This window comes from Tursiops truncatus, chromosome 16 (genome assembly GCF_011762595.2).
Source record: "Tursiops truncatus isolate mTurTru1 chromosome 16, mTurTru1.mat.Y, whole genome shotgun sequence".
Classification (NCBI taxonomy): Eukaryota; Metazoa; Chordata; class Mammalia; order Artiodactyla; family Delphinidae; genus Tursiops; species Tursiops truncatus.
Window position 1 is genome coordinate 53,156,329 of NC_047049.1, and position 26,537 is coordinate 53,182,865.

The window sequence follows — 26,537 nt, forward strand, 5'->3', positions numbered from 1 at the left end:
TGAAGCTTCCTCCTAGGCTTTGGGGTCTCAGCGTTCCCGGCCTTCAACAACACAGGAGATTTTTTTTTCTTCCTGTGCAGTCACATAGTTCTGCCACTCTTTCCTTCCCTCTTGTCAAGAAATAGGCTTGGCTTACATATTGGGATGAGTAGTGATCACCCATAGAGCATTGTCCAGACCACCATGACCTCGCAAGGATCCCAGTGGCCATACTGTACAGTGTGGCTCCTCCCCAGCCCCCAGGGTGAGCTGATTGGATCAGAGGTGGGCATCTGAGACAAGTAGGTGCATTTCTACATAGTTTTGAATTGATATCAAGCAAGAGTTTCTGATCTCTGGGACACACGAGAGACCTGGACGTGGGTGGAGGAAGCTGGTGTGTAAAGGAGGGAAAGAGGTGAGGATGGGCAGAGAGAGGCAGAAGCCAGGGAGGTGGCACAGTGGTGCCTGTGCACCCCCAGTCCTTCGTAAGTCAATTCAGAATCCTCTGTTCTTTAAAAACACCCTCTTTTTGGCTTAACTAGATCCAGTTGTTTTTCTTATTTGCAATAAAAGCAAATAAGTCTGTTCTAAGCTCCAGGCCTTTGTACTGCAGAGTTGTTTGCTCGTTATCGTGTAACTGTTTATGTTTCAGAAGCTGCCAGGAATTGGGGATTTTTTCAAGTAACGGGGGAAAGATACGAACAGGGAGGCTGAGCTGCATGCTGTTGAGACGTGTGGCTTTTGTTTTCAGATGTGCCGTCCCATATATGAAGTGTGGCTGCAAGAGTGTTGGGAAGACAGGTAGGGCTCGGGGGTCGCATTCAGAAAGGGCCAGAGAGGGCAGTCCTCCTGGTGCCTGGGAGCAAAGGAAAGAGTGGTAGGTTTCCTGTCTGGGGGAGGGGTATTCGTTGCCCCCTCCCATGAGCCTATGGTTCATCCAGGCGTCATTCCAATTTCTTAAGCACAGACGTCATTTAAATCTTCCTTTGCAGCAGTGTGTCAATAAAATCAACTAAATATACAGAGGCCTTTGGCCTAAAAATTTACAGGCCAGAAGTATAAGCTCTGGGGTCAGATGGCCTTTTTCATGAGCTGTAGCACCGGTACTACCTGTGCAAGTTCCCTCCCTCTCTGTGTCTTAGTTTCCATGTCTGTAAAATGAGAAGGGTTTGAGTAGATTATCTCTGAGGCAGAGTGGAGAACATTCCCGGAACTGCCAGGCAGGAAGAGGTTTGGGGATGAATTTGAACATGGCTGGGCACCCTCTGTGTCTGACATTTCAGAAGGGATTAGGACTGTGCAGATGGTATGTTCTCCCCTGAGCCAACCACAGTCATACTGTCATGGGTAGAGAGAGATCCTGGGCGGTCAGGGGTGAGGGGAGTCTACTGGGTGTAAGGCCACTCAATCTGGCCAGAGAGGAAGGTGCCTCCCTGCCAGGTCATCCCTCTGTAACTGTGCAGTTTCCTAGGCTCAGGGCTTGAAGCAAGAGGCAGACACTGAGACCTCCCAGCCCCGGGGTTCCAGATTGCATTGGCTGGAGGAGTCTGGGGTTCGGGGGGAGGTCTTGAACAGGGTTCTACATGGGGGAGGTATCAATAGAAAGGATTTGAAGCCGTGGGAGAGAATGAGCCCAAGCCTGGAGCGAGAATAAGGAGAGAGGGGAGCTGGAGCTGAGGCTCCCGAGCTCCTCTGTGGAGCAGTCCAGGAGAGGAGGAGGGATGAGACTGATGCAGAGCAGCCAGAAGGATAAGAAAATTGCAAGCAGAAGAGGAAAAGGGAAGGAGGAGGCAGTGATCAGCTGGGTCAAATGCGGCCGATGGCTGGAGGAGGTGGAGGGCAGAGGAGGAGACGCTGGATTTTGCAACAGGAAGGTCTTGGAGATCTCATTTTAGCCCTTGCCCTGGGAAAGCAGGCTGGCCCCCTTTTCCTCTGATAGGTCTTCCTGGTGTGAAGCCAGTTTCAAACTTTATTCTGAGGGAGGCATTCCATAGCAGCCCTGCCTGCTGGGCTCACCCATGGCTCTGTGGAGAAGCCCTGGCCAGCAGAGGGTCACCTTTTTTTTTTCTTTTTTATAAATTTTATTTATTTATTTAGTTTTGGCTGCGTTGGGTGTTTGTTGCGGTGCACGGGCTTCTCATTGCGGTGGCTTCTCTTGTGGCAGAGCACAGGCTCTAGGCGTGTGGGCTTCAGTAGTTGTGGCTTGCGGGCACTAGAGCGCAGGCTCAGTAGTTGTGGCGCACGGGCTTAGTTGCTCCGCGGCACATGGGATCTTCCCGGACCAAGGTTCGAACCCGTGTCCCCTGCACTGGCAGGTGGATTCTTAACCACTGCACCACCAGGGAAGGCCTGAGGGTCCCCTTTTTATTGGGACATGGGCAGCACACAGCTCTGGGCAGTGCCCCACCCTCCCCGGGGGCTCAGAACTCGCAGATCACGAGGCACCGGTTTCCGCAGGCCTTGTCGTTCCACGTGCCATCGGGGTAGATCTCCACACAGTTCTCTGTGTCTCTGTTGTTGGGCTCCCCGGGGGCCCAGTTAGAATACACCAGGGGCTCCCCTGTGGGGTAGGTGAACGTGCCTTCCTTCTTGTTGTCGGTCATGCTCAGGAAAGCAGACTTGTTCCGGTCTGCGACCAGCTGTTTCAAGGCCTCGTTCTCGGCTGCAGAGCGTGGGGAGGCCATCTGTCCCCCGGCCTGTGTGCATATCTGCTGTGCATCCTGAAAAGTTTTTTCAAAACCTCCCGTCTTGAAGATCTTCTCCCCGACACCCCGGCCACTGGGAAAGAGGTCCACTAGGGGAAGAGGAGAGTCAAGTTGGGGTGTGGCAGCACCTGGACCTTTGTGCTCCAACCAGAGCCCCCCAGCCCCCCATCCAGGGTACCAGGGCACCAGATAGGATGGAAGCGAGGCACTGGTTCCAGAGCAGCCCTGGCTCCACGATGCGCCCTGTGAGTGGTGCTGTGGTCTCCAGTTACAGGTGAGGACCCTGGAACTCGGGGAGCTTACGTAAGAGGCCCAAAGTCACACAGATGTCAAACGTAGAGTGAGGATCAAACCTTGTTGGATGTGACACTAAAGCTTAGACGTGCACTTTCTGTTCCTCCCCATGTCATATGCCAGAATTGGTTTTTCAATTACTGTGTAGATTGGAATGACTTTGGCCAGGGAAATGACACGGTGCTGCCCAGGGCAGTTCCTAAGAGTGTGGGAAACACCATGCAGGGGGCTCGCTCTCACCCCTGCATGATGGCTGGGCATGTGGGGTTGTCAGAAGGGGGTCTGTGCTGTGTGAAGGGGTGAGGGGAAAGGAGAGGAGAGGGTGGGGCATCTGAGAGCAGCGACATGCTAATCTCTGCACTGGGGGCAGCCCAGTGTTGGCCTCCTGATATGCTTACGGGTGATGCCCCAGCCAGTCAGCCTCCCTGGACCGCTGGGCAGGGGATGAAGGCTTCTGAGAGGTGTGTGTGGGAATGGGGGGCAGGAGTGGGATCGGCGCTGGAGAGACCCCTGTTTGGGAGTCAGAAGGCCACGTGTTCAGCCCCAACCTGACAATGACGGTCCAGGTGGGCAAGGGAAAGTCACTTCCCTTTTCAGGGTTTCCCATTCCTTATTTCTAAAGCAGGTGTACGCTACATAAAAGCATCGCCTGTGTGACATGTTAAGTATCTCTTATTACTCCATCCTATCCCCATCCCTGTGACTTCTAGGCTCATGCATGGAAATCTTCAGGGCTCCTAAGAGGGCTCACTGGACTGGGTAGGAACCCAGACTACACCCTGACCCACTGCCCTTCTCCTCTGAGTAGTTTCAACAAGGACTCAGAGGCCAGATTCTCCACGGGGTCAGGATGGCACCCAGAGCAGCCCTGGACAAGGTCAGTGCAAGTTCATGCGCCATAACTGGGTTTATGTCCCATGCATCTGGGTGGGTGTGCCTGTGCATGCGTGAATATGCCCATATATCCATCTGGAGGTACACAGGTGGAGTTAAGGTCCATCTGGATGGGTGTGCATATGTGTGTGTGCATACGTGTGCCTGTGTGCACATGTATGTAGATGGTGTGGAGTGAGCGATGGTGTTTAAGTACCCACACGTGTGGCCGGTGCCTATGCCCATGTTCTCCTTTGTTTACATCAGTGTGCATATGAGCAAGGGAACGGGTATGCAAATATGTTTGTAGAGGGAGGAGAACGTCAAACGCTGGAAACTCTCATCCTTACTACTTAGGTACTTAGTTGGCTTGAGCCCTTAGGAACCAACCCTATATCCCACCCCTTTATGCTCTACTCCTTCAGAAAACTCTTCTTTTTTTGGATCATGAGGTTTGATGAATGATGTGGACTCAAAGCTGATGTCAGGGAAAGCAGAGAAGGGGGAGGGGCAGTTGGGGACTGAGGCAGAGAGTCCCAAAGGCACCGGGCGGTCAGGTGTGCACTCCAGGAGGCCTCTGCCTCCTTAGGATTCCAGGCTTAGGGAAGAATCTCTGCTTTAAACACCCAAGGAGATGCAGGGAGAGTCCAGCACTGGCCAGAGACTGGAGGCAGCCTGCCCCTGCCAGACCCAGGGGCATCTTTAGGATGAGATACTCAGTGGCCACCCAGCAAGGTTGGGCCCCACCAGACTTGAACCCCATGAGCAGCATCCCAGCCCCTGCTCACAGGACTATGTCTGGATTCTCTGCTGCCTGGGCTGTGCAGCTGCATCTCTGGGTACTTGCATACCTGGCTCCACAGAGGGAAGAGATGCATCGTGGGTTGGGTGTCCCCTTGTCTATCATAGGGACATGCCCAGAGTAGGCAGGGGTGAAGGTCTCCTGCATTGGTGACAAGAACTGCATTCTCCTCCTTTTCCCTTGCATCTCCTTGCAGCTCCTGGAGTACGTGGCTGCACTGCTGTGTCCCAGCCCATCCTTAGCCCCACTGCCTGCCCCAGTTCCAGGTCCAGTCCTAAACATGGTCCCAGCCAAGTTCAATTTTAGACCCAAGCCCAGCCAACTCCAAGCCAAGACCCAGACCTAGGATGAGGCCCACCGTTGGTGTCTGGTTCAGGTTCAGGTCCAGGAGCTCACCTTTCTTATAATGAGAGAAAGCATTCTGGAGGCGTTGTAGCTGTCCCTGTAAGGTCTCCATCCGCTGCCGGAGAGCAGTGATGTCTGCAGGGCAGAGAGGTCAAGTGAAGAAAGGTCCAGCACAGCCTGGGATCAGCTCAGAGCCCGGGCCTCAAGGGAAGGGTACCCAGTTGCAGACACATATTGGGGGTGGGGGTAAAGAACTGGGACGGAGCCCTAGGAAGCCCACATCTGCTGACATAGGTGGGCCTGTGCTGCCCACAGGATTTCCTATGTTTCTGCTATGAACACTGTTCCCTGAGCAGGTCCCTGCACCACACTGACACTGAACCAGGTGACACTGTAATTCCAAATTCTAGGAACCTGATAACACTTCCTTTTGGGGGGTGGGAGTAGAGGAATACATGTAGCTCAAGTACTTCCCATCCACTGGGTTATTTGAAGTTCAAAGCTATCTGATGAATTGGGAAGGGAGGTGTGCTCGTCCCAAAGATCAGATAGAAAAACTGCTCAGGTTGCCCTCCAGCAAGTCATAGAGGCTAAGACCAGCGTCCGCTTTGACTTCCAGCCCCCGACCTGTAACTAAGGGGGACACCTCAGAGGAGGGCCCGGGAGGGCCTCCTCCCACCCTCCGTCCCCACCCGTGCCCTTGTGGGGCCCCCAGATCTTCCTTACCTTGGAGTCCACTCTCTCCCTTCGCTCCTCTGTCTCCAGGAGCACCTCTGTCCCCCTTCAGTCCTGGGGGGCCCCTGGCACCTGGAGGTCCCTGTGGACCCATGGCTCCAGAAGGCCCTGGGATCAGAGAAGAAGAGTTGGGTGAGTTCTGAACACATTTTCTAGCATTTTCACCTCCCCCAGTACATGGACTATCTTATCGTCCAGCAATACGCCCTCCCCATATACATACGTCCCTCTGTGCCCTGAACCCAGCCTTGCATCCTCTCTGTGTACTGACTGTCCCTGTCACCCAACAACCAACCTTCCCTGTACATAGACGGTCCCTGCTACTCGCCCTACCCTCTCCCTAGAGACAGACAGTTCCCAGAGCCCAGCACTGGCTGTCGCCCTGGAGTGCTAGCTCTGACCTGGCGCGTGGTGATGGTGGGCACAGGGGAGCAGGAGCCCAGCCCAGCTGCCATCACTCACCTGCTGCCCCAGCACTTCCAGGGGCTCCGCGTTCACCGGGGGCACCTCTCTCTCCTTTAAGACCTGCGGGGCCTCTTGCCCCTGGGGAGCCCTGCATGCCCGTGGCACCCACTCCTCCTGAGGAAGGAACAAATTGGGACGAACACGGCTGAGAGTGCGCTCAGCACTTAGCATTGCCTCGGAAGTGGAGCTTTTCACCCACAGCTCCAGGTGAGAGAATGAACTGGGAGACGGTGCTCCGTAATGCCTGGCCTCCTCTGGGGAGGGTATCGGGGAAATACGGTCAGTGTGGGAATCTGTGGAGAGAGACCCTGGCAAGGCCTACCCGCGGCAGATGGTCCGGGCTTTTCCAGGCACTGTGCGCATGCCTTAGGCCCCATCACAGACTGCCACGCCTCCTTCCCACACCCGTCACATACCAGACACCTACCACTGGGTCCAGTCTCGCCTTTGGGGCCTGGTGCACCTGCAGGTCCTATGTTCCCCTGCCTCCCTGAGGGACCGTCTCTTCCAGCTGGACCAGGCATACCTGGAGGTCCTGGAGGCCCTGGGGAAAAGGACCAGCCCAATTAGTGACACTGAATCTCCTTGGAAGTGGGAGTGCATAAAAGATGAGGGCAGTAATAGAAGTCTGAGAGGCAGCATCCTCCTAGAGGTGCTGCCCCACAGCAGTCTTCCCTGAAATAACCCAGCGCCACCTTGAGAACAGCCTCTGCCTCCTTCCTGGGTTAGAATCTGTGCATGCCTACCGGCATGTCCTAGCGACACCACACCACCTGCAGACATCTGCATTCCATGCCCAGCTGCTCACCAGGTGGTCCGGTGTCTCCCTTTGGCCCGGGTTCTCCAGCAAAGCCATTGTCCCCTTTGGGCCCAACTGGGCCAGCTGGTCCAGGCATCCCTGCTTCTCCTACAGGTCCTGGTAAACCTGTGGCAGCAGAAAAAATGGGCATAAACCTGGCCCCAGGCCCCGGAGGAGCCGGAGGATATTCCTTCAGGTTTCTATAAGGTGTAGACACTTCACCTCCACAAGACCCGGTCCAGTGGTGATCCAGGAAATGGGCATCCACATCCCCATTTTACAGGTGAAGAAACAGGCTTGCCAGAGCAGGAGGCAGATCAAACCAAGACCTGCCCTGACTTTCCATGCAACGCACCTTCCCCTGCCCCAAGGCCACAGTATTTATAGCAGGCAAGCCTGTCAGCTTTTGCCCTTGATCATGGACTCCTTGCCCTCCCCCTTCCCAGAACCAAAGTTTATATCAGAAGTGACACCAGATGCTAATCACCAGAGAAATATAAATCAAAACCACAATGAGCTACCACCTCACACCTGTGAGAATGGCTATTATCAAAAAGTCAGCAAATAACAGGTGTTGGAGGGTGTGGAGAAAAGGGAACCTTTGTGCACTGTAGGTGGGAATGTAAACTGGCACAGCCACTGTGGAGAACAATATGTAAGTTCCTTAAAAAATTAAAAATAGAACTACCATGCAATCCAGCAATTCAACCTCTGTGTATTTAACCAAAGAAAATGAAAACACTAACGCAAAAAGATTTATGTGCCTCCAAGTTCATTGCAGCATTGTTTAGAGTAGCCAAGTGGAGGTGGCCTAGAGCCTAGGTATTCATGGATAGATGAATGGATGGAGAAAATGCAAGGCGTATATACAATGGAACATTATTCAGCTGTAAACAGGAATGAAATCTTGCCATTTGCAACAACCTGGGTGAACCTTGAGGGCATCATGCTAAGTGAGATATGTCAGACAGAGAAAGGTACCATACGATCTTACTTACATGTAGAATCTAAAAAACAAATGAACAAAACAGCGTGCTCATAGATACAGAGGACAGATTGGTAGTTGCTAGAGGTGGGGTTGGGGAGTGAGCAGAACGGGTGAAAGTAGTCAAAAGGTACAAACTTCCAGTTATAAAATAAATGAGTCCTAGGAATGTAATGTACAGCAAGGTTACTATCGTAAATAATACTGTGTTGCACGCTTGAAAGTTGTTAAAGGCGTAAAAGTTCTCATCACGCACACGAAAGATTGTAGCTCTGTGTGTGGATGGATTTTCATAAGCCTTGTCATCATTTCACAATATATACAAATATAAAATCATGATGTGGTTCACCTGAAAGTAATATCATATTATATATCAATTATACTGTAATAAAAAGAAGAGAAAAAGCTATGTAACATGCTCTTAAAACGATAGAAATTAGACCAAATTATTATGCATCATTAAGTGATAAAAGTATGCTATAAACACTCTATTTAATATGATTCTGTTTCCTAAATATGTCCATGAATGTGGAGGGCGTGTGCACACGTAAAACACATTGGCTAAACCACAAGAACAGCACATACAAAAGTGTTAACAGTTGCTGTTTCTAAGTGGTACAATTAAGGTATTTTTAATTTTCTTCCTTTTATCTTTAGTGACCACTTATTATTTTTTTTTACACATATTATTTTTTATTGGAAAAATGACCAAACATTTTAAACTCGTTACCTCAAGAAAGACTGCCCAAGTCTGAAATTATATGAGATCTACCTCGATTTAAGAATTTTACACTCTGTGTAAAATTGTGAGTTTGGTTATTCTTTCACTGAGATGAAATTCACATCATATAAAATTAACCTTTTTTTTTTTGGCTGCGTGTGCAGCTTGTGGGATCTCAGTTCCCTGACCAGGGATCGAACCTGGGGCCCGGCAGTGAGAGGGCTGAGTCCCAACCGCTGGGCCGCCAGGGAATTCCCTAAAATTAACCTTTTTAAATTTTACAAGTCATTGGCGTTTAGCACATTCACAACGTGGTGCAACTACCACCTCTATTTAGTTCAAAAATATTTCATCAACCCCAAAGAAAACCTCATATCCGTTATCACTCTGTCCCTGCTTCTTCCCAGGCCCGGCTACCACTATTCTGCTTCTGTCTCTATTACTTATTCTGGACATTTTATGTAAATACATACAATATATGAGCTTTTGTGTCTGGCTTTTTTAACTCGGAGTGACGTTCTTGAGGCTTATCCAACTTGTAGCACGTCTCAGCACTTCATTCCTTTGTGTGGCTGAGCAATGTTCTAGAGTATGAACACAACACGTTCTGTTTATCCATTCACCACGGATAAACGTTGATGGACACATGGGTTGTTTCCATCCTTTGGCTGTTGTGAATAAAGCATTCATGTGCAAAAAAACAAGAGAAGAAATGACACCTGTCAGGTGCTGCTAACTTATTCATTCACTTATTTGTTCATTTCCTCATTGTTTCATTTATTTGTTCGCTGGGAAACGAACTATGGAACATAACTTTCTGCTTAGCACTGAGCAGGATGTAAATGTTAGCACCAGGTCCTGGTCTGCAAGGGATTTGTCACTGAATTTTAAACTGTGAGGCATGGGTAACGAGCGAGGAAGACAGTTTATGAGATGTCCCTCCTCCCATCCCAGCACCTCCAACCCCAGCACACACACATAGTCGGAGGAAACAGGACTTCAAGGAGAAGAGAGGTGACATTTCAGATTTGGAAACTGTGCCCCAGGGTAAGAAAGGCCAGGACCTGCCTGGGCCAAGCATGTGCTGGTGGTGGGAGACTGTGCATTTGATGGGTGGCTGAGAGCTTCTGTGCTGGGCATTGTGTTCTGCTTTTAGTTACAATCCTCACTAGGCGTGAAATGGAAGCATAGAGGATGGGCCCCGCATCCCAATCCCACAGTGTGCCGTGCTCAGGCAGAGACGTCCTGGCCCCGGGCCAAGCCTCTCTTGGGCTCCCCACTGGCCGGGGTGGCAGCAGGTACATGGGAAAAAAGCCACTCCTTAGAGGGGAGCATTAGAGGTTGCCCATCCTTGTGCAGAAACTGTGGAGGCCATGAGAGCACCCTTTTCAGCAGCAAGAACCATGCCTCCCAAAGCACTCGTTTTGCATCCTAGCATCCCCCGAAGTCCTAGCCCTGTACCTTACTGCCACCCGAAGTGAAGTTTTATGCACCACCGATTTGGCCAGTCGTAACTATTAAAATTCCTCCTGTCTTGGCAATTTACATTCATTTATTCCACAAGTATTCACTGAGCTTCTACTAGGTACAAAGCACTGTCCTAAATGCTGGGATTTTATTAGTGAAAAAAACAGACAAAACCCAAATCCCTTCCTCATGGAACTTAAACTCAACTGCATAGAAATAGATCATCAAAATTAAAATGTACAACATATGATAATTTATAAGATCAGAATAAGTGCCACAGAGGAAAAATAAAGCATAGAGTATTGGTGGGGCCGTGCAGTGTTCTCTCTCCAATAGGAGGGCCAGAGAAGGACTCTGTCTGTGACTAAAGCCATGAAGGAGGTGAGGAGTGAGCCATGGGGATGTGTGTGGAAAGAGCAAGGCCCTGAGGAGGCAGGGGGCCAAGCGTGCTTAGGGACCAGCGACAAGCCAGTGTGGTCAGAGCCCAGGGAGAGTGGGAGGAGTGGAAGGAAATGAGATCAGAGAGATCAGCAGGGGTGGAGGGTGGTCTTGGGGACTGCTGTGGGGTGTGAGGTTTTACTCCAAGGGAGATGTGCGCCCCTGGGAGGACTCTCTCACCGAATCCTTTCGGGCGGGGGTCTTGGAGGTGCTGAGGAATGAGGGAATTGTCCTTGGAAATTCAGCCCCCCAAGCAGGGTCCGGGTCTTATTGGCCCTGCATGAAATGTCTGGAGCATCACCAAGTGACCCAGCTCCACCCTCTACCTCTGCCCAAGGGTCTCTCCTCTCAGGCCCATCTTGTCCTTTACAGCAGGTTCTTGGGACCACGTGCATCAGAATCTTGTCACCAGTGCAGACTCTGGCCCCACCCAGACTTACTGGGTCAGGATTCTGGGGATGCTCTGATCTCCAGGAAATCCTCAGACCCATAACAGTTGAATAACTAAAGTGCCTGGGACTGAGGAGCCAGAGAGGAGCCTGGTCCTTGGTCCAGCTGTGCAGTGTTCTCTCTCCAAGCACCGACCCAAGGCCAGGATTGGAACGCACAAGAAGCGGGGGGCTCAGCCACATCCATGCTGCTCAGAGAGCCACTGTAGGAAAGGCTCCCTACCCCACACCCTGCCCCGGGATTCAGTTCAGGGCCCCACTGGGAGCTAGAGAGAGCTGGCACCTTGAATACCACCCTTCTCCTGAGTTCACTTCCAGGCAACCTTCTCCAAGCCCCAGCCCAGTTATGTTGGGAACTACTTTCTGTCTGTTAAGGACAGACCGATAATTGTCCCTTATCCTACAAAGCCTGGGGATGTTACCTATTCTCCCCAGCTTAAATGCTGCTCGTTTTCTTCCTCCCCAACCAAAATGCAAACTCCAGAAAGATAAAGACCTCAGTTGATCCCTGCATAGCCCTGGCCTAGTGCCATGGTGGTCCCCTTGTTCTTGTTGCTGGTTCATTGAATTCTCACTTCTTGCCAGTAAGACCCAGATCCTCCCCTGTGGGGCAGTATTTCTCGGACAATTCCCTTAATAATCAGTACCTTTGGAAACCTCAGAAGAATTCACCTGATTGGTACAGCAAGAAGATGCAACTTTATCCTGAAGACTCAACAGGAAAATGAAGCGCTGGCTCAATTATTTGTTGCTGTGTAGTAGGTATTATTCCCATCTACAGATGAGCAAACTGAGACTCAGAGACACTGAGTGGCTTGTCTCTGGGGGGCTCCCTGCTGTGGAGCTGGAGCTAGCAGTCGAGCACAGATGTGTCTGATGCAGAAGCCCATGTCCTTTTCATCTTCCACGTTGGGTTTCATATAGCACCTTTGTGTCACAATTTTCCTACCTATCAAATGAGATTAATACATCCCTTGTAAGACTTTTGGTGGGATTAAATAAACCACTCAAGTGAACACCCAAGCACGGGGCTGAACAAAGAAATGTCAGCTGCCTTTCCTTCTCTCCTCTCTCCATAATGTATTTAGGGAAAATCCTTTTGACCAGGCCTGAGTATGGGGCCACAGAGCCTCATCCTTTCCCACCCCTCATGGAGTAGAGTTTAATTGCATATTAAAAATATTTAACATCCTGCAGAGGCACCATTTAAGCAGAATGAACAACAGTTAAGTTCTGGAGTACGGTTCTAGAGGACCCCAAATACCAGTCGTTTACTCACTGTTTGCTCCTTCTTGGGTGGGTGGAGTCAAGATCCTAGGGGAGGAATCAGGGCAGCTGCTGATGGAGCTGGGGGCTCGGGGCAGCCCGTCTTTGCCAACCAGTAAGGCTGTGTTTTAAGTGTGCTGGATATCTGGAGGAAACCCACCCATGCGGGATGAAGAAGACCATCTCCAAGGTTTACACAGCAGAAAATCCAGAGTTTCTGGGTTGGTTACAATTTCAATGCCCACCCCTTCCCACCAGGACAAGCCCATGGTCCCAGCTCTACCTGGATCCCCCTTCTCGCCCTGGGGGCCTTCTCTCCCATCTCGACCAGGCAGGCCCTTCTTCGGAGGGTTACACATGATCAGGGTGCAGGCGTTGGCCAGTGTTTTCTGGGAATAGGTCTTCATTTCTTCCCCCAGAGACCTTGGGGGCTGTGAGAGCAGAATCAGCGTGGAGAGTGGGAGGAGAAGCATGTCCTAGGCAGAGGAACAGGAAGAAAGGGGCCATGCTTTTGGTGCGAGGATGTGGATTTTAGGGCTTGGCCTAGCTCCTGGAGGTGAGGAGAAGCACTTCCTCAACCTCCTCTCCTCTGCTCTGGGGCCAAGAGCAGCGGGGCTCTGAAAGCAGTTTAGGGACAAGGTGGGCATAAGGTCTGGCCTGAGAGGACATGAGTTGACCAGCTGGACTTCTGACGGGGGTGACCAGCAGCATGAACCTATTCTTAGATGGTCTGTGTCATCCCTTCTTGTGCCTCCCCTTGGGCACTGCCATGGGCACTGTGGCAAGGATGTAGAATTCCTCACTGAGGCCATCTGTCACATCAGGAAAGACTCACTGAGAGCTCTCGGGCGGGCCCCTTCCCATCTCTGGACCTCCTTCTCCCTTTCTGTACCAGTAAGTTGGTTGACTTAATTCTGACAAGGCAAACTCGTTTCCTCTCACTTGCTGCCTTGGATGGACTAGTCCTGGTGGGCTCAAGGGCTGCCTGAGAAAAAGCCAGAGTCCCGAGCACTGGATGGGTGAATGACTGCATGTTTGCCAGGTGATCTGCTATTCCCGGGCTCCATGAGGAAAGTCCATGGGACACCTAGAGTCCTGTCCAGGCCTCCTGAGAGGACTTGGAACAGGGGCCTCATGGAGGAAGGGTACGTGTGAGACGGGCACAGTCCGGGGAAGGCTAGTCTCTGGGAGGAAAGAGCAGATGTCCAAGAGCGCATCCGGTTACCATCGGAAAGGGACTCAGGAATTAAGTGAGGTCAGGGTGGGTGCAGGACCTGGGCCCAACATTGGGCTTCTTTCCTCTCTCAGAGAGAAACTGTAAAGTTACTAGCATGGAAAGGGCTCATGGGAGTTGCAGAGGCTGGGAACAAAGCCTGAGGACCTGTGCAAAGGACAGGGGGTCACCAGGCTGGCTGAGGTAGTGGGAGGGGAGAAGCTTCCTGGCCAGAGAAGTACCTCCTTCCAAGAGGAAGATGAGCTGCATTTTCCACAGGGGCTTCCAGACAATGGCATCTGAGGTCTGGTTGGATGTCACATCCAACTCACCCAACCTCTCCCAGCCCAGGAAACACATCTCCCACCGAGCAAAGGGAACAGAATGAAGAGCGCTCCTTAGTACTCCATTGTGCCCTCACCTGCAACAGCTACCCTCCGAGACGGGAGCAGCTGCACAGACCTGCCTTCCTCAACACCCCTAGGGTAAACCACCCAGACAGGCAGGAAGATATTCACCAGACATTGGGAAAACAGAATGAGAGGCAAGGACAGAGACACTCACTGTTGCTTCCTCTAGGGCTCCAGAAGCTCCAGGCAAATAGAGTTTCCTGGGCAGGCACTGGCTTTTTATACACGCCCTGTAATGTAAGCCTCCCAGCCCTGGTTTTCCGAGAACTCGCATCAAGAAGCGGGGCAATTTACTTCCTTGTTGACACACTCAATTTCACCCCACCTGGGTACTGGACACCTGTCACTGATGTTTGTAAAACTACACACACATCACCTTAGAGTTCATAGAGCACCCTCAGCCCACGATTTCATCTGCACCTCACTGCAGCCCTGTGAGTTCAGTGGCAGCATCAGTGTCTGTATTTCACAGATGTCCGGGAATCCAAGGTCCAGAGAAGACCAGCAAGTTGTACAATGACCTCCACGTCTTGCAAAAGCAGCTTGTGTCTGCAGAGTCCACTCTTTTGCTTCCTGCTCTAGATGTAGGACAGCCTCCCACTTGCCTTTTATGGGATGGCCTCCCCTTAACTTGGTTGCCCGAATCTCTCCACCTTTTTAGCCAGTGTTTGTCCGTTCCATGGCTCTAGTGGCCAGTTTGGATCCCTGAGCTGCTAATATACTGTTGCAACCATCCCCAAGGAAACTCTAACTTCCAGTGACTGTGGGGCAGCTGCTGGCATCTCTGCTTGCTTTTAGATCCCTGTGACTTTATCTCTTCCATCAACCCTTCGCCTAGGTCTACACACCAGCCACCCCAGGTCTCCAATCCTCTCCTTTGGCCACCCCACTGGAGGTGCTGACTTGCTCCTGGGTTTTGATGATCCCTGTATATTATGGAATCTATAATGCCAGCTTTCCTCAGTTGGTAGGGAAAGGTCTTCTCTTTTCCATCCTGCAATTTTTTGAAGGAGGATCCCATAGTAGAGAACATGGGCCCCTAATGCTTGAGCTCTTCCATTATTAACACACAGCCCTCTCTATTCTAAGAGGTTCATGTGCCCTGCCCCCTAGAGATGTAGGTCAGCATGGAGGTTGAACTGAACATTAGCTCTCCTCTCCCCACAAAGCCTAATTGTCAAGTCTTATCCTGGTGGCTAGACAAACCCTCCTTATTTATGGTGACTTTTATTTCAGAAGTCCTATACTTTGTTCCTTCCTGCAAGCTGGCTTCTACTAACTACCACCTCCTAGACTGTCAAATACATCCCTCATGATGCCCTCAGGCCCCATTATAGCCCAGAATATGGTGTTTCCTTTGTCTAACTTCACATTCCAACAGAATCCAGTTCTATTTATGATCAAGCCCAGACACTCGTGTTGCAATGATAACCTTTGCTTTTCTCAGTTCCACCAACACAGGTGAGAAGAATCACAATGGCTTTCACGCAGAGGGTCACTGGACCACACTGTCTTCCCAATACAAAGTCCAGGATGACTGCACAGTTTCTTTGGGAGCTGGTCACTGGTGCTGTACTGCAGCCGCAGAAGTATCTGCACCCCGTGGTGGACTTCATCAGCTGCACTTTTGTCAGAGCTAAGCTGTAGCCTCTGGTATTTTACCGGCTGCTCGTCCACATTACTGTTGAAACACCCAGCTCAGTGGGCCCATGTAGGGTTAGGCCATTCAAGATGGCTGTTCTCTTGCTCTCTCTACATCCCCCTGCTCCAACAGGCCCTGCTTCACTCACATGACTATCCAATCCTTTTAATTATAGGGCTTAATTAGTAACTGCCTACCCACTGCCCCAGCTGTTGGTTTCCTTGGTAACTGATGAGCCAACCTGACGTCAATTCCCCCTATAAATGGTAGCCTCCTCCCCCACCCCGAGTGGCGATTGTTACGTTCTTCCTGCTCTCTGCCGAAGGTGGTATGTTGTGGCTCTAGGACCCTTGTGCTTTGGACGTGTAAGATCCCTTGTCCAATAAGCCACTGAGGTCTTTGTCACTATCTCCGGGCACTTTCTTCGGTCACAAGGCTGGGCGTCAACAAGGCTTGCAGGCCTGCGGGGTGCAGCTCAACAAATGGTGAGTCAGCCAAAATGCTGAGGAAACTCCCGGGAGAGCCGAGATTCTGGGGAATAAGGACGGGGAATGGAAAGTTGCGGGGGTAATCCTGGGGTGGCCGTCCACCGGCATGTGGGGCCCCACGGCAGCTGACTACTGTGAGAGTTGTCTTTCTGTCCCGTTGTATTGATGACATCCTGTTAACCTTAGAGCCCCTTTCCAGTTTAAAAGCAGCAGCCCAGTGCATGAGGAGGGCTGGTGAATACAGACAAAACGCAAGAGACTTTCTGGGTTTTTTTGTTGTTGTTTTTATCTGCAAAATACAAACATACCCCTGATCTGCCACCCCCAAACAATTACAGACACAGGCTTTAAGGATATTCACTGAGGGACAGGCTTGTGAATTGGACGTGGCCAGTTACGCTGAAGGGTTTGTTTGAGGCCTGTGACAACGGCAAAACAATAAAGGTACCCTTGGGCTTCTGGTCCCAGCTATGGCAGGGCGCAGAGCAGCGATACAGTGTGATGGAGCAAAGCTATATGCAGCCTACGAGGCCTTACAACAGGTGGAAGGTATTACAAAAGGCCTACCTGCGTTGTTAAGCAATGCAAAAAACCCCACTTTAGCGGCCATGAAGTTCAGGCCTGGGCCGATAAAATGCTATACCTGGCATTTTCACCTGCTCTTCAGCCCCACTGCTGCCAGGCTAATTGAAGGATGAGCGGCCTACTTAAACAACAATTGAGGCGGGAGACCTGCTGTCTCAACCTGTGGACCAGGAGGCTAACGCAGCTCATACAAATTTACAGCTAAACATCCAGCAGCAATCATCCCAGTGCCTACGCCGTGTTAACCCAGAGGCAACTGGTCAACACTATCCAAGTTCAACTGTTGAGCGGCCCAGGACCATTGCCAACTAATGATCAGGACAGTAACTCACTTTCGCCCTTCCCACAGAATCTACCCCCAGGGGAACATATTATAAATGGCCCTGGGATTGGCAGGTAAGTCCCCTGGCGGTTTGGGTTTGCCGTCCCATGGAGATTAGGACTAAAAAGGAATGAATAGATTTCACCTTTCTTCTACCCAGCCCCACCTAAGACTACTAAGGTAATAAATCCAGGCCCCTTACTGTAGAAAGACGCCATTATATTAACCCTATGGTCTGTTAAACCCTCTCTAGTATTTGGCACCGGCCGTGGGGACTGAGGGTGGACAGGTGGTATGGTACTGCAGCTCAGGACAAAACCCACAGGCAGGGGTGGTGTTATGTCAGAATGCTGTTACTGGGCTTCCCTGGTGGCTCCGTGGTTGAGAGTCCGCCTGCCGATGCGGGGGACATGGGTTCGTGCCCTGGTCCGGGAGGATCCCACATGCCGCAGAGCGGCTGGGCCCGTGAGCCATGGCCGCTGAGCCTGTGCGTCCGGAGCCTGTGCTCCGCAATGGGAGAGGCCACAACAGTGAGAGGCCCGCGTACTGCAAAAAAAAAGAAAAAAAAAGAATGCTGTTACTGCTTGTATTTTTGCTTAATGGTCATGATCTTCCCTGTATCGAGTTGGTTAGACATCTTACATTTCGTCTCTAGTCTGAGCGGAGGGAATCTGTTTGCAGACTGGGTGACAACGGTGGCCTCACTGCAAAATGAGTCTGATTGGTGGGTCTACAGTGAGATACCACTGTTATCCTCCTCTGGAATTCCATGAACAACTGACCCGATAAGCGCCTGGCCCCAAAGTTTACCCACCTTTTGGACTCTCAGTACTCTCTAGCTGCTGTTGTCTGTATCGAATTTGTGGTATCTGGTAGCAGTGCACCTCTACATAGCTGACCCCAGGGATATCGTGGAAGAGGGGCAGACCAAGATTACAAGGGTCATGTGGGATATGTAGGGGGGCAGTGTATGGTCAGGTCATTCAAGATGGCTGTTCTCTTGCTCTCTCTACATGCCCCTGCTCCAACAGGCCCTGCTTCACTCACATGACTATCCAATCCTTTTAATTATAGGGCTTAACTAGTATCTGCCTACATGCTTGCCCCTGCCTAGCTGCTGGTTTCCACGGTAACTGATAAGCCAACCTGACATCAATTCCCCCTATAAATGGTAGCCTCCTTCTCCCCCAGTGTCAAAGATTGCAGCCATGTCCTACTGCCGTACATGGTGGGGTGTTGCTCTAGGACACTTCTGCTTTGGATGTGTAAGATCCCCTGTCCAATAAACCATTGATGTTTGTCACTGTCTCTGGCTCTTCCTTCAGTCTCAAGGCTAAGTATCTACAAGGCTTGCAGGCCTGTGAGGTACAGCCCAACAATGGTGGACAGGTTGCTTTGGTTTCGGTCCCAGGGAACAGTCAGGGGAGGTCTAGCATTGCGGCCTTCTGCCGGGGCATTCACGGACCCACTTCTGCTCTGCTCCGGGTGCTGAGCTCTTTGGTTCTAAAACCATAGCTAGGGTAGAAAAAAGGAGACATGGACCTCAGAAGAAGTAAGATTCCAGCTCAGTTGCCCCCTGATCTGTCAGGCAGAGAGCAATGTCTGTTAGGCCTAATATTGGGGATCCTATTTGTATCTTTCACCTGGTCCTTGCAAACTAGGTGCAAATTCAGAGCAGCTATCCACACCTGGCTAGGAGTGGCTCCTACATTGGTTGGCTAGAATGCTGGGCTCCTCATACACTATTACCTCTCCTGCCCTTTCCCTGAAAGTTGATGTCTTAATATCTCCCACTTAATGAGTCCTAGGGCAAATAGTGATCTGCTTCCCCTTCCCTACCCAGAATACTCAAGTCCTCAGGTATACAGGCATTCCTTAAAACCTTTCCCCCGTCTGCTAAGAGCTGTGATCCAAAGGAAAAATCACCTTCTCTGGCGCAGATGGATGTCCCAGTTCAGGCATGGTTAAAATCATGCCTTCAGTGAATGTGCCCACTTGATATGACTGCAAGCCCATCTCTTATGGACAGACGTTCAGACACAGGCAGCCACCAAGTCCAGATGAAAAACACCTGAATCTAGAATCAACACTCTTCTTTCAGGGTTGTATCAGGAAAGGAGCTCTCCTGATGAGGTTGAATTTCCTCTCCATCCATGGAGAACAGAGGTAAGAACACCAGGTCTTGCAAGCCAGTTGAAGTGGAATCACAGGTTCTTGGATACAAACGAGTCTTTTGAGACTCTGATATACCCAAAACCACTATCTTCATAACTTATGGAGAACAACAGTTCTCAAGCAGGGGCAATTGTGTCTCCACCCCCAACCAAGGATAAGGTCAATGGCCCTATATGATTAGGTTACTAGGGGTAGGGGAGGATGGATGTGGATTTTGGGCAGGGTCTGTGTGGGCCTCTAGGCCCCTCAGGCACAAGATGCTGATAAACAAATGTTACCTCTGCTTGCATATTAACTTCAGAACTTACCAGAGATGCAGTCTTCAGCACAGGTAGTACCTTGGAGATGGACATATTGTTTATTTCTTTATTCCTAAGCAGCCTGATCCTTCATTATTTCATGGACTTTCCTTTTGGACCATCCATTCAAATGGGCCTGGAGCCATCAGCCACCTATGGCCACGTGTTCCCAAGGGATGCACATTCACTACTAGGATTTGAGTAAATGCTGTCTCAGACACCCAAAAGGGAAGCATGAAGAGAAATACATCATCTTGGGAGTTCCCTGGTGGCCTCGTGGTTAGGATTCCGGGCTTTCACTGCCGTGGCCAGGGTTCAACCCCTGGTCAGGGAACTGAGATCCCACAAGCCACGTGGTGCAACCCCACCCCCATCCCCCCAAAAAACCCCAGAAAAGTCTTCTTCCCAGCATGCCCTCAGATGGAAGTTCCTGTAACCCATAGCTTATTGGGAACTATAACATTTGAAAAAACCCTATATCTAATAAGTTGCTTCACTTTATTTGTTGGTAATCTGAATATGGCTTCTTCTAGAATAACTATTTTCTTTCTAGCTGTCTCTTTGATCTCTAGATGCATTGTTTTCTTTCTTTTTTATATTGATTATTCCATTCAAAATTATTCTACTGGTCTGTAAACTGTCCTGTGTCAAAAAAGTAGTACCAAAAAAGGAATCCTGGTCTGAAAACTGGAAATATGGGTATTATTTTCATCCAGAGTCCTTATACTATATATTGTTCATTATTCTGTAGTATTGATTGCAGTGATCAATGACAATGTACCATGATCAAGTTGACCCTATTGCTTACATTCTCTACAGTGTCCACATGTGACTTAATTTTCTATTGTGAAGTGAATATCCAGTACAATTCCCTTCCCCCATCGGTGAATGCCCCAAACCAGGTTTTCCTCCATTGGTAGAAGATATAGACAAATTTATTTTTTGTATTTAATCCTTCACATTGTATGATATAACGTGCAAAAATTTCTTAGCAAAATACCTGATATAAGGTATTGAGTCAAAATTGCTAGCCCAGGTTGTCTCTTTATCTTGACCCTGAGACATAATGAAAGAGAAATTCAAGCATACCTGGATTCTAGTTTCTGGAATGCCAATTTTTTTTTAATTGAAATATACTTAACATACAGCATTGTATAAATTTAAGGTGTACAACATGTTAATTTGATACATTTATATATTGTAATATGATTACCATTGTAGTGCTAATTAGCCCCTTTAACATAAACCATAATTATAATTTCTTTATAGTGGATGGAATATTAGGTTCTAGTCTCTTAGCATGTTTGATTAAAATATACTGTTGTCTATATTCACTATACTATGTATTTGATCTCAAGGATGTATTTACTCTTGTTGCAAGTTTGTACCCTTAAAAAAACATGTTCTAACTCCCCCCTCATTATCCCCTAGCAACCATTTACTCTGTTTTTATGAGTTAGGCTTTTTTTAGATTCCATGTGTAAGTGATATCATACAGTATTTGTCTTTCTCTGTCTGACTATGTCATTCTGCCTAATGTCCCCAAGATCCATCCATGTTGTTGCAAGTGGCAGGATATGCTTCTTTCTCATGGCTGAATAGTATTTCATTGCACACATGTGTATACCTCATCTTCTTTATCCATTCATCTGTTGATGGGCACCTAGGTTGTTTCTATATCTGAGCTATTAAGAATAATGCTATAAAAAACATGGGAGTGCATATATCTCTTAAAAAACCTCTTTTCATTTCCTTATGACGTGTACCCAGAAATGGAATTGCTATATCATAGGGTAGATCTGTTTATTTTTTTGAGAAACGTCTATATTGATTTCCATAGTAGCTGAACCAACTTGCATTCCCAGTGTACACGATGTGTTCCCTTTTCTCTTCATCCTTGCCAACACTTGCCATCCCTTGTCTTCCTGGTGATAGCCATTCCTAAAGGTGTGAGGTGTTAGCTTATTGTGCTTTGATTTATATTTCTCTTTTCATGTACCTATTAACATGCACATGTTTCATGTACATCTTTTCATGTACCTACTATTAACCATTTGCATGTTTTCTTTGGGGAAATGTCCGTTCCATCCCTTTGCCTATTTTAAAATCAGATTGTTATTGAGTTGTATGAGTTCTTTATATGTTTTGGATATTAACCCCCTATACATGGTTTGCAAAAATTTTCTTCCATTCTGTAGGTTGCCTTTTCATTTAATTGTTTCCTTTGCTGTGCAGAGGCTTTTAAGTTTGATGTAGTCACATTGGTTGTTTTTTTTTTTTTGCTTTTATCGTTTGTGCTTTTGGTGTTATATCTAAAAAATCATTGCCAAGACTGATGTTGAGGAACTTCTACCCTATGTTTTCTTCCAGGAGTTTTATGATATCGGGTCTTATGTCTATGATTGATTTCAAGTTAATGTTTGTGAGTGTTGTAAGATAGGGGTCCAATTTCATTATTCTGCATGTGTTGACCCAGTTTTCTCAACACCACTGATTGAAGAGACCATCGTTTGCCCATTGAGTGTTCTTCGCTCCCTTGCCAAATATTTTGACCATATTAGGAGGGTTTCATTCTGGGCTCTCTATTCTGATCTACTGGTCTGTGTGTCTATTTTTAGTCTAATACCATACTGTTTTTATGACTATAGCTTTGTAGTGTATTTTGAAATCAGGAGGTGTGATACCTCCAACTTTGTTCTTCTTTCTCAGGATTGCTTTGGCTATTCAGGGTGTTTTGTGGTTCCATACAAATTTTGGGATTTTTTTTTTTTCTATTTCTGTAAAGAATGCCATTAGAATTCTGATAGGGATAGAATTGAATCTATCGATGGTGACCTATATCTATAAATCTGTTATCTATATCTAAATCTATGACCATTCTAACAATATTAAATCTTTCAATTCATGAACATCAAATGTCTTTCCATTTGTTTTTGCCTCTGATTTCTTTCAACAAAGTCTTGTACTTTTCATTGTACAGATCTTTCACTTAAGTGGTTAAAATCTTTGCTAGGCATTTTATTGCTTTTAAAGCTATTAAAATGGGCTAGTTTCCTTCATTTCTTTTTTAGATGTTTCATTATTCATATATATGGAAATGCTGATTTCTGTATGTTGATTTTTTTTTCTTTTCTTTATCTTTCAACTTTACTGATTTTGTTATTTCCAACAGTTTTGGGTTGAGTCTTTGGGATTTTCTATATGTAAAATTATATCATCTGCAAATGGTGGCAATTTACTTCTTTTTTATTTGGAAGCATTTCATTTCTTTGTCTTGCCTAATTGCTCTAGCTAGAACTTCCAGTGCTGTATTGAATAAGAGTGATGAGAGTGGGTATCCTTGTCTTGACAATGATCTTAGAGAAAAATTTTTCATTTTTTCACCATTGAGTAGATTGTTAGCTGTGGGTTTGTCATATTTGGCCTTTATTATGTTAAAGTGTGTTTCTCCTATACACAGGTAGGTTAAGGGTTTTTGTCATGAAAGGATGTTATATTCTGTCAAATGCTTTTCCTGCATCTATGGAGGTGATCATGTAATTTTTATCTTTCATTCTATTAATGGAATGTATCATATTTATTGATATGCATATATTGAACCATCCTTGCATCCCAGGGGTAAATCTCCCTTGCTCATCATGTATAATCCTTTTAATGTGTTCTTGAATTTGGTTTACTAATATTCTTTGCATCTATATTCATCAGGGATATTGGTCTGTAGTTTTCTTTCCTTGTACTGTCCTTATCTGGCTTTGGTATCAGGGTAATGCTGGCCTTGTAGAATATGTTTGGAAGTATTCCCTTCTCTTCAATCATTTGGAAGAGTTTGAGAAGATTTGGCATTAATTCTTTAAATGTTTGGTAGAATTCATCGGTGAAGCCATCTGGTCCTGGGGTTTTCTGTGTTGGGTTTTTAAAATTTACTGTTTCAGTTTCTTATTACTGGTCTGTTTAAAATTTCTATTTCCTCCTGATTCAGTCTTAGTAGGTTGTGTGTCTCTAGGGATTTATTTATTTCTTCTAGATTATCTAATTTGTTGGCATATAATTGTTTATAGCCTCTTATGATCCTAAGTATTTCTATAGTGTCAGTTGTAATGTCTTCTCTTTCATTTATAAGTTTAGTCGTTTCTTCTTTAACTAAATGTTTATTGATTTTTTAAAATGTTTTTGAAAAACCAGATCTTTGTTCTGTTGACCCTTTTTATTGTTTTTCTGGTCTTTATTTCATTTACTTCTGCTCTGATCTTTATTATTTCCTTCCTTCTACTAACTTTCAGCTTAATTTGTTCTTTTCTAGTTCCTTGAGGTGTAAAGTTAGCTTGTTTATTTGAGATCTTTCTAATTTCTTAATATTTGCAGGTATCTCTAAAACTTTCCTTTCAGAACTGATTTTGCCACACCCTCTAGGATTCAATATGTGTGTATCTACTTTCATTTGTTTGGAGATAATTTTTTATTTCCCTTTTGATTTCTTCTTTGGCCCATTGGTTGTTCAGAAAGGTGGTGTTTAGTTTCCACATATTTTTAGATATTCCAGCTTTCCTCTTGTTGATTTCTAGTTTCTAACCACTGTGTCAGAAAATATAATTGGTATAATTTTTTTAACATCTTTATTGGAGTATAATTGCTTTACAATGTTGTGTTAGTTTCTGCTGTGTAACAAAGTGAATCTGCTATATGTATACATACACGCTCATATCCCCTCCCTCGTGCATCTCCCTCCCACCCTCCCTATCCCACCCCTCTAGGTGATGACAAAGCACCAAGCTGAGCTCCTGGTGCTCTGCAGCTGCTTCGCACTATCTATTTCACTTTTGGTAGTATATATATGTCCATGCCACTCTCTCACTTCATCCCAGCTTACGCTTCCCATTCCCCCTGTCCTCAAGTCCATTCTCTATGTTTGTGTCTTTATTCCTGTCCTGCCCCTGTTTTTAGATTCCATATATACATATGTTAGCATACGGTATTTGTTTTTCTCTTACTTCACTCTGTATGACAGACTCTAGGTCCATCCACCTAACTACAAATAACTCAATTTCATTTCTTTTTTTTCTTTTCTTTTTTTTTGCGGTACGTGGGCCTCTCACTGTTGTGGCCTCTCCCGTTGTGGAGCACAGGCTCCAGATGCGAAGGCTCAGCAGCCATGGCTCACGGGGCTAGCCGCTCCACGGCATGTGGGATCTTCCCAGGCTGTGGCACAAAACCGTGTCCCCTACATCGGCAGGTGGACTCTCAACCACTGCGCCACCAGGGAAGCCCCAATTTCGTTTCTTTCTATGGCTGGGTAATATTCCATTGTATATATGTGCTACATCTTTATCCATTCATCTGTCAATGGACACTTAGGTTGCTTCCATGTCCTGGCTATTGTAAATAGAGGTGCAATGAACATTGTGGTACATGACTCTTTTTGAGTTATGGTTTTCTCAGGGTATATGCCCAGTAGTGGGATTGCTGGGTCATATGGTAGTTCTATTTTTAGTTTTTTAAGGAACCTCCATACTGTTCTCCATAGTGGCTGTACCAATTTACATTCCCACCAACAGAGCAACAGGGTTCCCTTTTCTCCACACCCTCTCCAGCATTTATTGTTTGTAGATTTTTTGATGATGGCCATTCTGACTGGTGTGAGGTGATACCTCATTGTAGTTTTGATTTGCATTTCTCTAATGATTAGTGATGTTGAGCATTCTTTCATGTGTTTTTTGGCAATCTGCATATCCTCTTTGGAGATATGTCTATTTAGGTCTTCTGCCCATTTTTGTATTGGGTTGTTTGTTTTTTTGATATTAAGCTGCATGAGCTGCTTGTAAATTTTGGAGATTGATCCTTTGTCAGTTGCTTCATTTGCAAATATTTCCTCCAGTTATCAGGGTTGTATTTTCATCTTTTTTATGTTTTCCTTTGCTGTGCAAAGGTTTTAAGTTTCATTAGGGCCCATTTGTTTATCTTTGTTCTTATTTCCTTTTCCCTAGGAGGTGGGTCAAAAAGGATCTTGCTGTGTTTTATGTCATAGAGTGTTCTGCCTATGTCTTCCTCTAAGAGTTTTATACTGTCTGGCCTTACATTTAGGTCTTTAATCCATTTTGAGTTTATTTTTGTGTATGGTGTTAGGGAGTGTTCTAATTTCCTTCTTTTACATGTAGCTGTCCAGTTTTCACAGCACCACTTATTGAAGAGGCTGTCTTTTTCCATTGTATATTCTTGCCTCCTTTAACAGAGATAAGGTGACCATATGTGCATGGGTTTATCTCTGGGCTTTCTATCCTGTTCCATTGATCTATATTTCTGTTTTTGTGCCAGTACCATACTGTCTCGATTACTGTAGCTTTGTAGTATAGTCTGAAGTCTGGGAGCCTGATTCCTCCAGCTCTGTTTTTCCTTCTCAAGATTGCTTTGGCTATTCGGGGTCTTTTGTGTTTCCATACAAATTGTGAAATTTTTTGTTCTGGTTCTGTGAAAAATGCCAGTGGTAGTTTGATAGGGATTGCATTGAATCTGTAGATTGCTTTGGGTGGTAGAGTCATTTTCACAATGTTGATTCTTCCAACCCAAGAACATGCTATATCTCTCCATCTGTTTGTATCATCTTTAATTTCTTTCATCAGTGTCTTATAGTTTTCTGCATACAGGTCTTTTGTCTCCTTAGGTAGGTTTATTACTAGGTATTTTATTCTTTTTGTTACAATGGTAAAGGGAGTGTTTCCTTAATTTCACTTTCAGAGTTTTCATCATTAGTGTATAGAAATGTCAGAGATTTCTGTGCATTAATTTTGTATCCTGCTACTTTACCAAATTCATTGATTAGCTCTAGTAGTTTTCTGGTAGCGTCTTTAGGATTCTCTATGTATAGTAGCATGTCATCTGCAAACAGTGACAGCTTTACTTCTTCTTTTCCAATTTGGATTCTTTTTATTTCTTTCTCTTCTCTGATTGCTGTGGTTAAAACTTCCAAAACTATGCTTAATAAGAGTGGTGAGAGTGGGCAACCTTGTCTTGTTCCTGATCTTAGTGGAAATGGTTTCAGTTTTTCACCATTGAGAACGATGTTGGCTGTGGGTTTGTCATATA

At 47.0% G+C, this 26,537-nt stretch overlaps 1 protein-coding gene across 1 annotated transcript; it reads right to left on the minus strand.

The window, feature by feature from the left end:
• Positions 1-2,313: 2,313 nt before the first annotated feature.
• SFTPD (surfactant protein D) lies at positions 2,314-12,836 on the minus strand. Its single transcript, XM_033842174.2, has 7 exons — positions 12,610-12,836; positions 7,010-7,126; positions 6,629-6,745; positions 6,199-6,315; positions 5,728-5,844; positions 5,053-5,136; positions 2,314-2,776 (listed from the first exon to the last, which is right to left on the minus strand). Exons 1-7 carry the CDS (start codon positions 12,797-12,799, stop codon positions 2,403-2,405), a joined length of 1,116 nt encoding a protein of 371 aa, XP_033698065.1. The 5' UTR covers positions 12,800-12,836; the 3' UTR covers positions 2,314-2,402.
• Positions 12,837-26,537: the final 13,701 nt, after the last annotated feature.

Bases quoted from the DNA above. Each gene is read 5' to 3' on its own strand.
- SFTPD (XM_033842174.2), bottom strand. From the start codon at position 12,799: ATGCTTCTCCTCCCACTCTCCACGCTGATTCTGCTCTCACAGCCCCCA. The intron at 6,746-7,009 runs GTGAGCAGCTGG...CCTTTTCCCCAG, and splicing joins GGGAGACACCGGACCACCTG to GGCCTCCAGGACCTCCAGGT. The intron at 2,777-5,052 runs GTGAGCTCCTGG...CTCTTCCCCTAG, and splicing joins TTTCTCTCATTATAAGAAAG to TGGACCTCTTTCCCAGTGGC.